This window comes from Cervus elaphus, chromosome 3 (assembly GCF_910594005.1).
Source record: "Cervus elaphus chromosome 3, mCerEla1.1, whole genome shotgun sequence".
In the NCBI taxonomy this organism is placed as follows: Eukaryota; Metazoa; Chordata; class Mammalia; order Artiodactyla; family Cervidae; genus Cervus; species Cervus elaphus.
This window is the reverse complement of record NC_057817.1, coordinates 12,082,166-12,099,991: the sequence shown is the minus strand read 5'-3', so window position 1 is coordinate 12,099,991 and position 17,826 is coordinate 12,082,166. Positions and strand designations below refer to the sequence as shown.

Here is a 17,826-nt window from a genome sequence, read left to right as displayed (position 1 = left end):
CTTTCATCTCATTTCCCCTACCGATAAACTTTCTATTTTAATCATCTTTGTAACCAATTTAGCTGAATAATGCTTGGTAAAAGTTTCAATGGAAGAATATTATGAAACTTCCAATCCTTGTGATTTCTCTGTTAATAATAATACCAAGAATATAGGTAATTTTAACACTGTGATAGACACAAGGGCTCTCCAGACAGGGGTCACTAGTGTCATCCTTGTTTATTGATGAGTAAGCAATGTATTAATAATTTGCTAAACTGAAATATTCATCCAAGGCCATATTTCAAAACCAGCTTGAAACCATTGAGCACACTGCATAGATGTATATAACAACTAGCTGTGTGAATTTTAAAAGTTTTTTTGTTGAAAAAATTAAGAAACCTACAAAAAACAAAATAGCTCTTTTTAGGTCAAAATAAAGCATTTAAAGGGCCTAGATGTAAAGGGTAAGGTTTCTTTGTTTTCAAGTGTCACAACTTTGTATTAACAAACTCTATAGCATATAGATGGGGAGACAGAGGAAAGGGCAATAGGAGTTGCATTAGAATTATTGTCAGTGACTAATTGAATATAGATCAGTACATCTGAAATGACCCTAGGTAAATATATAAATATATAGATAGGTTGATAAATAGGTAGATGGATAAATAGATAGGTAGGTAAATAAATAGATATAGTCTGAAGCAAAAAGAATATGTGAATTGTATTTTCTAAATGATGATATATACTCTTGGCTTTTTTTTTTTTTCCTTTGATGTCATTTTACATGTTGAATTTTTCTCCTCAAATCCTTTTCATCATCTTGCTTATTTGTACTTGCCTTTACTTTTCCCCTGCTCTTCTCATTCTGTTGAATTCAGAACTAGAGTTAAATTACAGAGAAAAAGATTTAGAAAAAAATTTAGCTCCTGCTTCTGACGGTAAGTGATGAACAGAATGCGGCACTCCCTTTCTTAGGACTCATTTTGAGTTCTCAAATAAAGGAATGATTATTCACAAAGAAAGTCCCATCCCCCAGAATCAGTTTACTGCCCTGGCACTACAAGAATTTCTGAGAATAATGTTCATATTTGCAGATTTACAACTGTAGTATTATTCAAAAATACCTTTCCCAAGTTCCAGTCCTCGTGCTTTCTCTGTGTGAAACCCATAAAAAGCATGGGAAGCCGTAGGACAGCCGTCTTCGTAACACATGGGCAGTCAGCTCTGTGACTGTCACTCAACAGAAGACCAGAATGTTCCTTGGGTTTCTCTTTCTCAGGAAAGGACCCTTTTAGGCTAAAAGAAGGTGGTTATTTGGGGGGATATAAAATGTGCACAAGACATTATTTTAAAAATCTGTTTCCCTTGACAACTATTTATGGTCAAAATAAAAATATCTAGGATATAATTTAAAGCCTACAAAAATATAAAAGCTTCTAGAAACGTAGCCTTTTTACTCGTTTTCAGTGACTGTGTGTCTCTATGTTAGAACAGATGAGATGGGAAGAGAATCAATTACAATTATGTTCTTATCAACTCCTTCCAAATCAGAAAATAGCAATTGTTTTTCAAGATCACACTGTAGACCTGAGATTTCTGAGTTCTGAGCAGTTTTGCTTTGCTATGTAGAACAATGGAGTATAAACAAGGCCAGTGACCGTAGCGGAGTGAGAACTACAAAGCTGATGAGGGAGACAAAGGCAAAAATCTACCCTTCAGGAGCTAGAGAAAAGCGGCCCTGAGGGTGAAACAGAGTTCCTGTAGAAACCAAAAAATAAAGGTCTTTGCTGGATATAATACTTGAGAAAATAAGAAGAAAACACAGGCACTAGTAAGTTTCAGTAAATCATGTTTTCTTTTGTTTTCATGAAGAAATGGTCCCTGCTGCCACTTGTGCTTTGGTGGAGGAATATAGACTCAAGTTTACTTTTGTCCTGAAAAACGGGCATCGCCGTTGTGAGGGGAAGACCGTGAAAGCTTAACCAAATCCAGGGCTTGCCACTTGGTGCTACTGATTGACACATTAGAAGGAATTAGGGAAACATCTCTAATGATCATGATTTTAATAACTTGATCTAGAAAATTCAGACATGGGAGCACTGTGCCAATATTCTTTTATCAATGAAAATAGAAATAGGAGATAGAAGATGATGCCATGGAAAGTAATATGGTAGAGGGATGATGGTGTCAAAGAACCAAATTTGAAGTTTTGGACCGTGTCCCAGGACTTAGAACTCTTGAAGAGTTTAGCTCATAAAGGCAAAGAAACGTAAAGATGCATTTAAATGAAATGTGGTACAGAGGAAGAAAACTTTCGAAATAAAACTATGAAAATGTTCACTCAATTCTGTCAGATTTGACAAGCAACAAAGGAGAAATTCTTAGTAATTCACAGAATAGAATGTTTGTAAAGGGGGTGTTATTCACCCTGTAGATTGTTATATACAGTCTGAAAAGCTAAGGTAATAAAGTGAACGTCAGATGTGATGGATCAGTCAATGTGACCACATTGATAACTGCTAACCATGGAGCCTCCAGTTCAATATACATAGATCTATTTTTTATGAATATGCTACTATCAGAGGCAGTATAAATGTGGAAACTCTAAAAGTCAAAGGAAGCAGCACACTGGAAAGCATTTGAATAAAGCTAAAAATACTTTACAGATAAAGGATTTAAAACGATAAAACATGTTTATGAGCCTTGTCTCCTTGAAGGTCACAGATGAATTTGGGGAGAGTGTCCTGACAGAGGGAATATTGTTTTAGCAGACTTGGGGATCTGGTTTTAGTTTCTGTCTCTCTTTTTTGTTTGATTTTCTCTCAATTTCTTTCTATATTACAAACCCCTAAATGAAAAGATGACCAAAAAAAGGAAAGGTTTAATGATCTCATTGAGAGACATGGAAAAAGCAGGCCAATAAATATCTCTGCTTACTTCCTAGAGTATAGCGTAGATTCAGGATGTAATAACATACATTTTTTAGATTAGCTTTTATTAGAGGTATAGTTGATTTATAATGTTGTGTTAGTTTCTGCTCTACAGCAAAGAGAATCAGTTAAATGTCTACATATATCCATTCAGTTTTAGATTATTCTCCCATATAGATCAATACAGAGTACTGAGTAGAGTTTCCTGGGCTATATAGCAGGTTATAAAAGACTTAACAGCCCAGTGACTACAGTTTTGCCCCCTGATTTATGCATCCAGATGCAATGCATCTCTGTTGTTTCCATAAATGTTTAAACATGCTCATATCTAATCTTCATTTTAAAAGTCATTACTTGATCCTGCCATCTTCCCTAAATATTGACTTATTTTTCCCTACCTGTATCATCCAAGCTTAAGTGAGTTTTTCCTTCCTCATCTGTCAGTCACATTACAACCTTCCATGTCCTGACTTCCACACATAAAATTCTAGAAACAAGTTCAATCTTAACCAACATGGAAGACTGGTTAGGACATCAAAGCTGGATATTATCAAAGAAATTTGAGGAATGTAACAAACTCACAATTATATTTATGATGATGTAAACTTAAGCAGTATACCTAAAATAGGTGACCTCTTCCTAAAAACAGATTCTAAAAGATTTTTTGCATAAGTTGTATCTTTGTGAATGACAGATATAGTTGAATGTCATAGATAAGTAAGAACAGTGTCCAAAAAGGCACTAACCAAGATAAAGTGATAATTGAAAAAACTGTCCAGGTCAAAAGGGGAATTATAAAATTCTTATTTTTATTATTTTTGTTTAGTTATTTAAGTTTAAAGAAAATGAATAAAACAAAGATTTAATGTATTTGAACAAAATATGCAAATAAGCGCAACTATTCCAAAACACTTTTGCCTCTAGCTTCTTACTTGAAAAGCAAAACTTCAACCAGAAAAGAGGCATTGACAAGAGGACATGGAAGCCCAAGAGAACTGATATTTTTATGGGTGGGGGCAGGTAGAATGTTGATCATCCAAAGTCATTTATTTACTCCTCTTTTGAATGAATAGCATATGATGAGCCAATGTGAAGTGTAGAGTACTGACTGTGGACTTTAGGAAATTGGTGAAAGCATGCACTGACATCGAAGAATGCTGAATTTAGCAAGGTGGATAGTGTATAAACATAGACAGCCTTTCATTTAAAAAGCAAACAAACACACACTTCAGTATGTTTCTGGCCCAAAAGGGCTTTGCCTGCTACATTGTCTGAACTCAAGACAATCAGGAACAGAGGTTCTAAATCTCAGGATCCACGATTACGCATCAGTAATTGGAATGTTTTCCTCTATTTCTTTGCACTGATCACTGAGGAAGGCTTTCTTATCTCTCCTTGCTATTCTTTGGAACTCTGCATTGAGATGCTTATATCTTTCCTTTTCTCCTTTGCTTTTCGCTTCTCTTCTTTTCACAGCTATTTGTGAGGCCTCCTCAGACAGCCATTTTGTCTTTTTGCATTTCTTTTCCATGGGGATGGTCTTGATCCCTGTCTACTGTACAATGTCACGAACCTCTGTCCATAGTTCATCATGCACTATGTCTATCAGATCTAGTCCCTTAAATCTATTTCTCACTTCCACTGTATAGTCATAAGGGATTTGATTTAGGTCATACCTGAATGGTCTAGTAGTTTTCCCCAATTTCTTCAATTTAAGTATGAATTTGGCAATAAGAAGTTCAATGATCTGAGCCACAGTCAGCTCCCAGCCTTGTTTTTGCTGACTGTATAGAGCTTCTCCATCTTTGACTCCAAAGAATATAATCAATCTGATTTTGGTGTTGACCATCTGGTGATGTCCATGTGTAGAGTCTTCTCTTGTGTTGCTGGAAGAGGCTGTTTGCTATGACCAGTGTGTTCTCTTGGCAAAACTCTATTAGCCTTTGCCCTGCTTCATTCTGTACTCCAAGGCCAAATTTGCCTGTTGCTCCAGGTGTTTCTTGACTTCCTACTTTTGCATTCCAGTCCCCTATAATGAAAAGGACATCTTTTTTGGGTGTTAGTTCTAAAAGGTCTTGTAGGTCTTGATAGAACCATTCAACTTCAGCTTCTTCAGCATTACTGGTTGGGGCATAGGCTTGGATTACCGTGATATTGAATGGTTTGCCTTGGAAATGAACAGAGATCATTCTGTCATTTTTGAGATTGCATCCAAGTACTGCATTTTGGACTCTTTTGTTGATCATGATGGCTACTCCATTTCTTCTAAGGGATTCCTGCCCACAATGGTAGATGTAATGGTCATCTGAAAGAAATGGGAATACCAGACCAGCTGACCCACCTCTTGAGAAACCTATACGCAGGTCAGGAAGCAACAGTTAGAACTGGACATGGAACAACAGACTGGTTCCAAATAGGAAAAGGAGTACGTCAAGGCTGTATATTGTCACCCTGCTTATTTAACTTACATGCAGAGTACATCATGAGAAACACTGGGCTGGAAGAAGCACAAGCTGGAAGCAAAATTTCTGGGAGAAATATCAATAACCTCAGATATGCAGATGATACCACCCTTATGCAGAAAGTGAAGAGTAACTCAAAAGCCTCTTGATGAAAGTGAAAGAGGAGAGTGAAAAGTTGGCTTAAAGCTCAACATTCAGAAAACTAAGATCATGGCATCTGGTCCCATGGGACCAGATCATGGGAAATAGATGGGGAGACAGTGGAAGCAGTGTCAGACTTCATTTTGGGGGGCTCCAAAATCACTGCAGATGGTGATTGCAGCCATGAAACTAAAAGATGCTTACTCCTTGGAAGGAAAGTTATGACCAACCTAGACAGCATATTAAAAAGCAGAGACATTACTTTGCCAACAAAGGTCCATCTGGTCAAGGCTATGGTTTTTCCAGTGGTCATGTATGGATGTGAGAGTTGGACTGTGAAGAAAGCTGAGCGCTGAAAAAATTGATGCTTTTGAACTGTGGTGTTGGAGAAGACTCTTGAGAGTCCCTTGGATGGCAAGGAGATCCAACCAGTCCATCCTAAAGGAGATCAGTCCTGGGTGTTCATTGGAAGGACTGATGTTGAAGCTGAAATTCCAATACTTTGGCCACCTTATGCGAAGAGCTGACTCATTTGAAAAGACCCTGATGCTGGGAGGGATTGGGGGCAGGAGGAGAAGGGGACGACAGAGGATGAGATGGCTGGATGGCATCACTGACTCGATGGACATGAGTTTGAGTAAACTCCGGGAGTTGGTGATGGACAGGGAGGCCTGGCATGCTGCGATTCATGGGGTTGCAAAGAATCAGACATGACTGAGTGACTCAACTGAACTGAACTGAATCAGAATGTTGACTGGCTTGACTTTTAATTTTATCCAAAGACATCAACCTGTTCTGAAGCAAAGCAAATTAAATTGTGTTCAAAGTAACCATGTCAAGGGAGGTGGGAGGGGGGATCGGGATGGGGAAAAAAACAAACAAACAAACAAACAAAATAACCATGTCAGATAAAGCCTGTTTGTTTCTTTGACAAAGTTACTCAGTGATAGAACAGGAAAGGCGTTTGGGTGAGCTGTGATGCATGGCTGCCCTGTACACAGGATGTCAAAATGGAGCCTGAGTGATGGAAAAATTAGGTGGAATTTGTAACCAGGTGAATAATGCTCCCTTAATAGTGAGGATGAGTGGGGTGATGACACCCTGAATCCAGGTTTCTAATGGCTTGATCAGGATTCACTGTTTTTGACCAGCACATCCCCCAGTCACGTGACCATGAATATTTCAATAGCACAGTGATCTGATTTATGGATTGGTGATATGGAAAGAAGTCACAAATGAAAGAAAAATAAGTGTTCTTCCTTTAGGATTACCTCAAAAACCTGAGACATGGAAGGTCCAAAATATCCTATTTTTAAAAGTGTAATTCTTGGGAGCAATTTTTGCTAGAAAAGTTTGGATATTCATGTAACGTTAAAGTTAGTAAGTCAATGAATTTAGGACACATTAATAGACAAACAGTATTGAGATCAAAGAAGGCTTTTTCATCCTGTTCTATTGTAAAACATGAGCTGGGAAATAGAATCCATCTCTGATAACTACACTTTCAGAGGCATATCATAACTTTGGAGGAAGTTTGGAGGGAAATATTAAGCTGATAAGGAGAATTGAAATTATGTGAGGAGTAACTCAGTAGAAGGGCAAGTCTATTCCCTTGCTGACCTGTCTGGATGGCTGATTATGAATATTTGAAAAGCTTCTTATACGCAGAATCTTTGGCTTTTTCATTGTTTAGTAAGGCTACAAAACTCTAGGCAAAGTGTTAAAAGACTAACTTCATCTCAATAAGAAAGGGAACACTGGGGAGTCAGAGTTATATACAAACAAACTGGCTTGTGAAATAATGAGTTATTAGTCACTGGAGATTATCAAGCAGAAGCTAGGTAAATAGTAGGAAGAACTGTTATAGAAAGGGGTCCAAGAATTGGAAGGGTAGTTGGACAGGATGATCTTTAAGATCTATTTCAAACCTAGTAGTCCTGAATCTATGAAGCTCTGATGTTTAAGCCTTAGACCCAGGAGCTCTTCTTTTTATAAAATATGTAACATGAGTTTCATACTATGAAAATGCATTTTATATTTCAAATTACAGACTTTTAGAGTTAGAAGATATCTAAAGACCATGTAATGACCCACAGTGTATACTATACAGAAATAGATGACTTTACCAATCATCCAGGAGAAGCAGCCACTGGTACGAGGCTTGGCAGTGGTTCCCAGATCTCACTTCCTGGGCTAGTGCTCCAGACAATATACTCTTGGGACTGTTTCCATCAAAAAGTACTTCACTGAGCTCATAGTTTCATGGAACATGTGTTTGGAAACAATGAAATTAAACTTTTTTCTTCAAAAAGTTTATAACTTCTTGAGGGTATTACACATAAATGCGGAAAAAGTAAAGAACAATTCAAGACAATAGTAAAAACATCACAGAATATATTATAAACTTTCTTATAGAACATATAGACATAAGGTCAGTAAAGTGTTCAAATTATTAAGTTTTTCTCTTCCTGGATATGTTTGATTCTCCTCGGAACATCTAAGTGCAGTTTTCCTTTAGAATTGAAAAGGTATAAAACTTGAGTTTCAAATAAGACTTATCTCTCAAAAAAAAAAACTACTGAAGCCACATGAAAGGATAAACTCCATGGGAGATGTGATGGAAAGGAACCTGGGTCTTTATATGGTTAGTTAGGAAGTAGATACCAGGCTGGCGTGTGAAGTGTGAAAGCAAATTATCAAGCCAGAGAAGTGGTAAGGATTGAGGATCAAGTTGCCTAGCTGTGGAGAGACTGGAAATGCATCAGTTAGGAGGCAGAAACCTGAAGGAGGCGCGGCTCGCAAAGGCGATGACCTGGGTCAAGTGTCCGAGCAGAAGTGAGAGTGAGGAGTCAGAGCAGTCGCGCACCGTGCCACGCTTCAGAGGCGGCCACCCGGTTAGGAAGATGGCAACAGAGTGTGAACAGGTAGTGATGCTAAATACATTTATTACCTCTGGTAGGTCATCTGTCCCACATGATTTTAACACATTTACTACCTGGGAGACACCCAGGTAGAGACCAACCCAAGTCTTCAGAGTCCTAATAATAATGACCATAAATAAAAATGAACAGAGCACACGTGATTACCCTAGCAGGTGGGAAAATGGCAAAAGCAGAGAAATACGTGTAAATCATACAGGCAGTATCCCTAATTACAGATTCATAAAATGTGTATATTATTGAGTAAAAAAATAAATAAAAACTACTCTTGCAAATTTCCTTTAAATGCATATGAGAGGCAAAACATTTCAAAGATATGTTTTTGCCTGCTAAATTGCAGTTCTCTTCATGGTCATCTGTCAGATTGTATTATATCATAATGGTCTGATTTCTGTTATTTATTATAATCAGCATAAGAAAATAATGGGCAGAAGCAACATCAACATCAGAGCAATGATGTTTAGCAAACACGTTTCTACACTTAAAATTTGAGTTGCTGTGCTAGCCTTTACCTCAAAATTCAGATTGTTCCTAGATGCTACGGAAGTAGCAAATACAATATAAATTCTCAAAGCATCAGTTAGAGATGAATCATGTTCTACATAATAAAAAGGTCTTCTTATGAAGAAAGCAGTGTTTAGGTTCAGTTATGAATGCATTTATTACATGCCATTTAGGAGCCAGGCACGGTGCCTAGGTGCCTCCTCCAGAGGACTAATAGACTGAGTTATGAAACAAGTTATCATTTATAAATTCAAGTGTGTTTAAAATCAAAATGAGTAGTAAGGATTCATTCCAAAGAGAGGTCAAGTAGATGAAAAATGGAACTACTGATCAGCTGCAGATTATAGTCTTAATCTCTCTTGGATTAGATTTTCTTTTTAATAAGATAGCAAGGAACTCTGCTGGACAGATGGAGATATAGAGGCCTTGCCATGTGGGTCTTGGCCTGAATTTCCTACAGATTCATACCTCAAGTGCCAAGAGGAAATAAATTATACTCAATGGAGTCTAAGGCCCAGGCAACAAAGAGATATTTGCCTTCACAATTCCAATGAACAGATATCTCTATCTAGTACCCCTGGAGAAGAAAATGTCAATCCTCTCCTACTGGAGAGGATTCTTGCCTAGAATACCCCACTGGACAGAGGAGCCTGGCAGGCTACAGTTCATGGGGTCACAAAGAGTCAGCACAGCTTAGCGACTGGACAGTAACAAAGCCATCCATAGATCTAGGCATATGCACGTCCTTTCCTCAATTCCTCAGCCTGGATCTTAGGGAATCTTATACTTTGTAGCACCTCTCCTGAAATTCTCTAAGTCTTCCTCTGGTGCCTGGGAGAGCTTGGGACTGGCGATGCTATCCTGGCAGCACACCCTTTCCCCAGACCTGTACCTGTGTAGGTCGAGTCTCTGCTGCTGCTGAGTCACTTCAGCTGTGTCTGACTCTGTGTGACCCTATGAACCGCAGCCCACCAGGCTCCTCTGTCCATGGGATTCTCTAGGCAAGGGGACTAGAGTGGGTTGCCGTGCCCTCCTCCAGGAGATCTTCCCAACCCAGGGAATGAACCCGGGTATCTTGCATTTCAGGCAGATCCTTTACCACTAAGCCAACAGGAAAGCCCCAGGTCAAGTCTCTAGAAGCATTCAAATTTTTTGTTACCTTTAAGATGGAACCAGACAGGAAGGCAGTGCCGTCGGCACGATGCCTAATACAACCAAAGCATGTGCACTTGGGTCCCTGTTCCTCCCTAATTTCTCTGTACTGTATCTAGTGTTCTCCGGATTCCTGGGGGAGCCTGGAGACTACCTGTAGGGTTGCTCTGGGCCAGAACAACCTGACCTTGTTTCCAGAAGGGCGGCCTAATAATTGAATCACTCCTGCTGTCAGATGGTATCACATGAGATTGGATCACAATAGATTGTATTTCCACTAATTTTGGGTTACTCAAAATATTTGTATAGAAAGGGGTCTGTAAGAAATATTTGACTAGGCCCCTCACACCCTAAAAGTGATCCCATCTCAAATACTTCAAAGTTGTCAAAAACCTCACGAAAGAGACTTTGGAGTGCCTGAAGCCCAGAGAACTTCATAGAGGGTATGGACTTTGCCTTGGGCTTTTGCATGTGCCACCTCTAGGGGGCCACTGACAAGGTGATAAGCAATATATTGCCTGAGTATCCACTGACTCATGGGACTGAAGCCTTCTTTCCCTAAACAGCTTATGCCGTGAGGTGGGGTGTAATTAATGATGCTCTCGCTGGATCACTAGGCGCTTCCCAGGAGGCGCTGGGCTTCCCTTCTGGCTCAGCTGGTAAAGAATCCGCCTGCAATGTGGGAGACCTGGGTTGAGTCCCTGGGTTGGGAAGACCCTCTGGAGAAGGGAAAGACTACCCACCCCAGTATTCTGGCCTGGAGAATTCATGGACTGTACAGAGGGGTCACAGAGTCCCTGGTGGCGCTGGTGGGAGAGAACCCACCTGCCAGTGTAGGAGACTTAAGAGGTGTGAGTTTGATCCGTGGGCCAGGAAGATCCCCCTGGAGGAGGGTATGGCAACCCACTCCAGTATTCTTGCCTGGAGAAACCCATGGACAGAGAATCCTGGCCGTCTACAGTCCATGGCATTACAGAGAGTCAGACACAGATGAAGTGACTTAGTATGTACACACGCCATATTCCTAAGAGGTCTCCTGGAGAATGAGTGTTTCTCATTGGGCACATTCTTACAATTTCAAGATGGGTAAATGAAAGAATTTTCTACTTACTGAAGAGTGTTTAGAATTCTTGACTCCTATCTAATGTATATCTGTTGCACTTTGCAATCATTGTGGCATCTAAAAATTTGCCCCCTTCCCCCCACCAACATATGCAAATATTTACACTCCCTCTCAACATTGGTATTGTCTCCTGTATAGAACCAATACAATGGAGATATAATGCAAGCTGCAAATACGAGTCGCATAAGTAATTTTCAATTTTCTAGTAGCCATATTAAGAGGGTTAGTAAAAAGAGACAGGTGAGATTAAGTTTAATAATGTTTTTATTTAAACAAATATAGAAAAATTATCATTTCAACATGTTCAATTCAGTTCAGTCACTCAGTCATGTCTGATTCTTTGCAACCCCATGAACTGCAGCACAACAGGCCTCCCTGTCAATCACCAACTGCCGGAGTTTACCCAAACCCATGTCCATTGAGTCAGTGATACCATCCAACCATCTCATCCTCTGTTGTCCCCTTCTCCTCCCGCCTTCAATCTTTCCTAGCATCAGGGTCTTTTCCAATGAGTCAGCTCTTCACATCAGGTGGCCAAACTTTGGAGTTTCAGCTTCAACATCAGTCTTTCCAATGAACACCCGAGACTGATCTCCTTTAGGATGGACTGGTTGGATCTCCTGCAGTCCAAGGACTCTCAAGAGTCTTCTCCAACACCACAGTTCAAAAGCATCAATTCTTTGGTGCTCAGCTTTTTTTATAGTCCACTCCTCACATCTGTACATAACTACTGGAAAAACCATAGCCTTGACTAGACATCAATATAAAATTATTAAGTAGATTTATTATTTTCTTTCTTGCACTATGTTTTCAAAATCTTGTGCATAATTTGTACTCAGAGCTCTTAATTTGGACCAGCCATATTTCAAGTATTCAATAGCTGTATGTGATAAATGAATAAAACACGGATCTAGATGAATAGATATTCCTAAAATCCTCATGGCCATGGGAGTCCACTGATGCCCAGGAAAAATTGAAACAGACTCTCACCAGATTTATATAATCATTCATAGAGTAAACGAGTTCATTAGAAGGTTTGGCTAAGGTTATCCTACGGTTAGCAGGTCAGATGGTTGGAGAGATGAACCTTAGATTTATAGGACTCCTGGATCAGTGCTATGAAAGAATGTTTTTCTCATCTATAAATGTTTTTATTTGGGCTTAAAAGTGCACATAAGTAGACTTTTGTTCCTGCTTAAGAGTATAGCCCATGCTGCTTAAAACTAATTTTGCCTACTGTGACTTATGTGTCATTTTCTATTGGCATTTTCAAACACAATGTAGCAACAATTCTTTATCAGATTTCTTTAAAGGATATTAGATTTTGAAGTGATCAGCATATTTCCAAGCCCCTCATGCCTTTTACTTTTAGAATTGTATTTGTGAGAAGAAAAGTCTACTATTTTTTTTCTGGATCTAGTTTGGACTCTCAAAATTCCTATAGAGCTCTCTTTGTTTCTCTTCCAGAGCATTAAACTTTTTAAAATGTTCTTTTCTCTAATTAAAATGTAAAAAATTTAAATCATAATTTATATGTTCTTTCCTCTGAAGAATAAAAGGCCTGATTTATCCAACCACATAGTGGTTGAGAATATCTCATTGTTTATGAAATATGTCTACTCATCAATCTCTGTGTCCCCATCTGGACTGATGAAGAATTTTGTGACTTTTAAGTGAATCACTATTCATTTCCACTTATATTTCCAGAGAGCAATTTTATTGTTAATTACATATGGTGAATAGTAATTTATGGATGTACAGTAGGGCAAGGATACCAATGAGAAAAATAAAATGAAAATATTCACTCATTCTGCATAGTGGAAATTTCCACATTTGAAAATATTCCCTAAGAGTACTTTAGTCAACTAGTAGATGATTTCCCTAATGATACCAATAATGAAAATCATTCACAATATAAAGTTCTTTAAGTTTTAATTGCTTATGTGCATAATTGAATAAAGTTAATATCATTCCTCTAACTCTGAATCCCTGAGTAAGATCTAGATAGCAATCGATATGTTTCAATTAAAGATCACTTTCTTGTAATTATCCAGTTCAGTAACAGAATAACTGGGCTATGAGATTAACTTATTTATGACGGTGTTCCAGAACTAATAGTATTGAGTAGTTAAATTATTTTCTAAAATAAATTATGAAAAACAGTTACAGCAAAATTATCTTTAATGGTACATACTTACTGATACATTGGTGAATGTTTTTGTGTAGTCTTTGTAAGAGTATTAGCTTCAATCTCTCTACCTAATCTTGAGCTTAAATGGAATTTAAATCTCTTAATTAAAAGCATATGTATACCTTAACCCACTTAAAAATAATGAGCATTTTTCATTTACCTTGACTTAATGTTTTCCAAACAGTGACTAGCAGAGGGAAAACAGAGCCCAGGTTTAAGTTTTCATTTCTCAATTACAACAGATAATTTATGAACAATGATATGTTCAGTTCAGTTCAGTCGCTCAGTCGTGTCCGACTCTTTGTGACCCCATGAATCGCAGCATGCCAGGCCTCCCTGTCCATCACCAACTCCCAGAGTTTACTCAAACTCAGGCCCATCGAGTCGGTGATGCCATCCAGCCATCTCATCCTCTGTCGTCCCCTTCTCCTCCTGCCCCCAATCCCTCCCAGCATTAGGGTCTTTTCCAATGAGTCAACTCTTGGCATGAGGTAGCCAAAGTATTGCAGTTTCAGCTTTAGCATCAGTCCTCCCAATGAACACCCAGGACTGATCTCCTTTAGGATGGACTGGTTGGATCTCCTTGCAGTCCAAGGGACTCTCAAGAGTCTTCTCCAACACCACAGTTCAAAAGCATCATTTCTTCTGCACTCAGCTTTCTTCACAGTCCAACTCTCACATCCATACATGACCACTGGAAAAACCATAGCCTTGACCAGATGGACCTTTGTTGGCAAAGTAATGTCTCTGCTTTTTAATATGCTATCTAGGTTGGTCATAACTTTCCTTCCAAGGAGTAAGCATCTTTTAATTTCATGGCTGCAATCACCATCTGCAGTGATTTTGGAGCCCCCAAAAATAAAGTCTGACACTGTTTCCATTGTCTCCCGATCTACTTCCCATGAGGTAATGGGACCAGATGCCATGATCTTAGTTTTCTGAATGTTAAGCTTTAAGCCAACTTTTTCACTCTCCTCTTTCACTTTCATCAAGAGGCTTTTGAGTTACTCTTCACTTTGTGTCATGAGGGTGGTGTCATCTGCATATCTGAGGTTACTGATATTTCTCCCAGCAATCTTGATTCCAGCTTGTGCTTCCTCCAGCCCAGTGTTTCTCATGATGTACTCTGCATATAAGTTAAATAAGCAGGGTGACAATATACAGCCTTGACGTACTCCTTTTCCTATTTGGAACCAGTCTGTTGTTCCATGTCCAGTTCTAACTGTTGCTTCCTGACCTGCATACAGGTTTCTCAAGAGGCAGGTCAGGTGGTCTGATATTCCCATCTCATCTCTTTCAGAATTTTCCAGTTTATTGTGATCCACACAGTTGAAGGCTTTGGTGTAGTCAATAAAGCAGAAATAGATGTTTTTCTGAAACTCTCTTGCTTTTTCGATGATCCAGCAGATATTGGCAATTTGATCTCTGATTCCTCTGTCTTTTCTAAAACCAGCTTGAACATCTGGAAGTTCACGATTCATGTATTGCTGAAGCCTGGCTTGGAGAATTTTGAGCATTACTTTACTAGCATGTGAGATGAGTGCAATTGTGCAGTAGTGTGAGCATTCTTTGGGATTGCCTTTCTTAGGGATTGGAATGAAAACTGACCTTTTCCAGTCCTGTGGCCACTGCTGAGTTTTCCAAATTTGCTGGCATATTGAGTGCAGCACTTTAACAGCATAATCTTTCAGGATTTGAAATAGCTCAACTGGAATTCCATCACATCCACTAGCTTTGTTCGAAGTGATGCTTTCTAAAGCCCACTTGACTTCACATTCCAGGATGTCTGGCTCTAGGTGAGTGATCACACCATCGTGATTATCTGGGTTGTGAAGATCTTTTTTGTACATTTCTGTGTATTCTTGCCACCTCTTCTTAATATCTTCTGCTTCTGTTAGGTCCCTACCATGTCTGTCCTTTATCGAGCCCATCTTTGCCTGAAATGTTCCCTTGGTATCTCTAATTTTCTTGAAGAGATCTCCAATCTTTCCCATTCTGTTGTTTTCCTCTATTTCTTTGCATCGATCTCTGAGGAAGGGTTTCTTATCTCTCCTGGCTATTCTTTGGAACTCTGCATTCAAATGGGGATATCTGTCCTTTTCTCCTTTGCTTTTTGCTTCTGTTCTTTTTACAGCTATTTGTAAGGCCTCTTCAGACAACCGTTTTGCCTTTTTGCATTTCTTTTCCATGGGGATGGTCTTGATCCCAGTTGCTAAATAATTGCTTTGTAAAATTGTTCAATGCCCAACACACTTACATTCTCCTCTTATTCCGAAGTTCTATAAATAAATCATATATATCCTAAAGCCAAGTGAAACTGATGCTACCTCAAATAGTTTATGAACTGCTTGGTAAAAACAATTCTTACCAGGCTCTTTTGAAGAAAGATTTAGAATTTTTTTCAGGTATTTGATTAAAATTACAAAACAAAACAAAGCCTTCCAGAACATAGTAAGCTCTGAAAGTCAGGTTTGTACTGAAGGATATAGGAGTCAGCCAGGTGAGCAGAGGAGGGTTCTAGAGCAAAAGACAAAAAGTTTTAACTTAGCAAATATCTCTCCCTTCTCTCAATTTGGAACAAAAGACATACACTTGAGTTTCTGTGCATTGGGCTGTCATTTATTCCATCATACATGAAAAATTTCAAATATTTCAAACAGTGAAAAAAAACCTTACACACTGCACAGTTTTTTTCATTTTTCATAAGAAAAGTAGAAAAACAAACCTTGACACTTGCAGATTACATATGTAAGTGTTTTTCAGTGTACAGGCCACATGTATTAGTTGCTACTAGGTGTGATTGAATGGCCTGCCTTTTTTTTTTTTATAGGTACTTTTTCCCCTCATTCTCTCCGTGTGTATTTATGTGTATACCCATGCCACTGGATGCATATTGAGTTGGAAATACAGTTCAGTTCAGTTCAGTCGCTCAGTCGTGTCCGACTCTTTGCGACCCCATGAATCGCAGCACGCCAGGCCTCCCTGTCCATCACCAACTCCTGGAGTTTACTCAAACTCATGTCCAGCCAAAAAAGAAAAAAAAAATGTGATACTAAACAGTTGTTCAAATAAACTTTAAAAAATGTAATTTCAGAATTGACACAACGTATCCAACCTAATCCGAATGGTTACTTCTTCACAGGAGGCTTTATGGAGACCGAAGCTGCAGCTCAGGAGTCCCTGGGGTTAGGCAAACTGGGAACTCAAGCTGAGAAGGATAGAAGACTGAAGAAAAAGTAGGTTTGGAGATTTTTTTTTCCCTTCTCTTTCTAACTTTTACTTACTTCCTATCACTGTTTGTGGGGAATTAAAAACATAGTAATTGGAAACAAAACAATAGACCGAGGCCAGTGTTATCCTGGTATTCCCTGAAACTCTTTGGTGCTCCAGTGTGATGGTTATAGTCATCTAACTATTAAACAATTTTGGCCCCTAGTATAAATAAACAGTTTTTTTTTAAGAGATCAAAGCTTTTATTTCAAAACTCAAAGATATTTAAAATATTTAAATGTAGCCTTATAAATAATGTAATATTCCACTTGAAGTTGAATTCAGTACTGAACTGGTATGATAAAATAGAGAGTATACCATCCAACTTTGTATTTCCTCTCATGACAATTAAAGAACCGCCTCTTAAAATGGAGTATTTAAAAGGAGACTGTTTCTCTGACTGATTGAATGTAAACTTATTTTAGAATCACAGCAGATTGTTTTGCATCTGTCAGGAAACTGATAGTATATTTTTTCATTCACATATAATATGGAACATTTAAATGAACTTGCAAAATTGGCAATTTTGGAGTCTCAGCAGCTGTTAGACACAAGTGGGTCTATATATAACATATTTTTTAAATGCATAGTAACATTTTCAGTGATGAAATAGCACCTTTAGACCATGTTCTTTAAAATCCAAATACTTTCTCTTTATTCCAGGATCTATTGGTTGGTTATTCCTTTTCTTCCCTCTCAAATATTTATTATGTTAGGCTTGTAATTTTCATATTTACCTTCTTTCCTATGAAAGTATGTTGATTGCTCTAGTCATCATTATTATTGGCATGCATGTCGCTATACTGTGCTAATTAATTTACCTCATATTTTCCCTTCTCACTTGCTTTGCAGATGTTTGCTAATAATGAAAAGAAAATGTATTTAAAAGTTATAGAAGAATCCACTAGTATAACTGTTGTATTAACTTTCTACTTACTAAAATTAATTATATATCTAAATTTAGTAGAAATGCTATACAGAAAAAAGAAGTGACCTTGAGAGCATTCTTTCTTGAATACAATTAAATGCTCAATCACATTCCATACTAATAAGTATTACCTTTTTAATTACTGGTCACTCAAAATATATATTTAAATATTAAATTTATTTGAAGTCTAAAGGATTTCCAGTG

General features: G+C 38.2%; 1 protein-coding gene across 14 annotated transcripts in view; it reads left to right on the top strand.

The window, feature by feature from the left end:
• PPFIA2 (PTPRF interacting protein alpha 2) overlaps nucleotides 1–17,826 on the top strand; it is a 484,065-nt gene that overhangs the window by 401,415 nt on the left and 64,824 nt on the right. For all 14 annotated transcript variants that reach the window (XM_043880420.1, XM_043880449.1, XM_043880465.1 and 11 more), the window contains one exon: nucleotides 16,567–16,660. In XM_043880420.1, coding sequence (XP_043736355.1) covers nucleotides 16,567–16,660 — 94 coding nt within the window. The remainder of the gene's footprint in view (nucleotides 1–16,566; nucleotides 16,661–17,826) is intronic.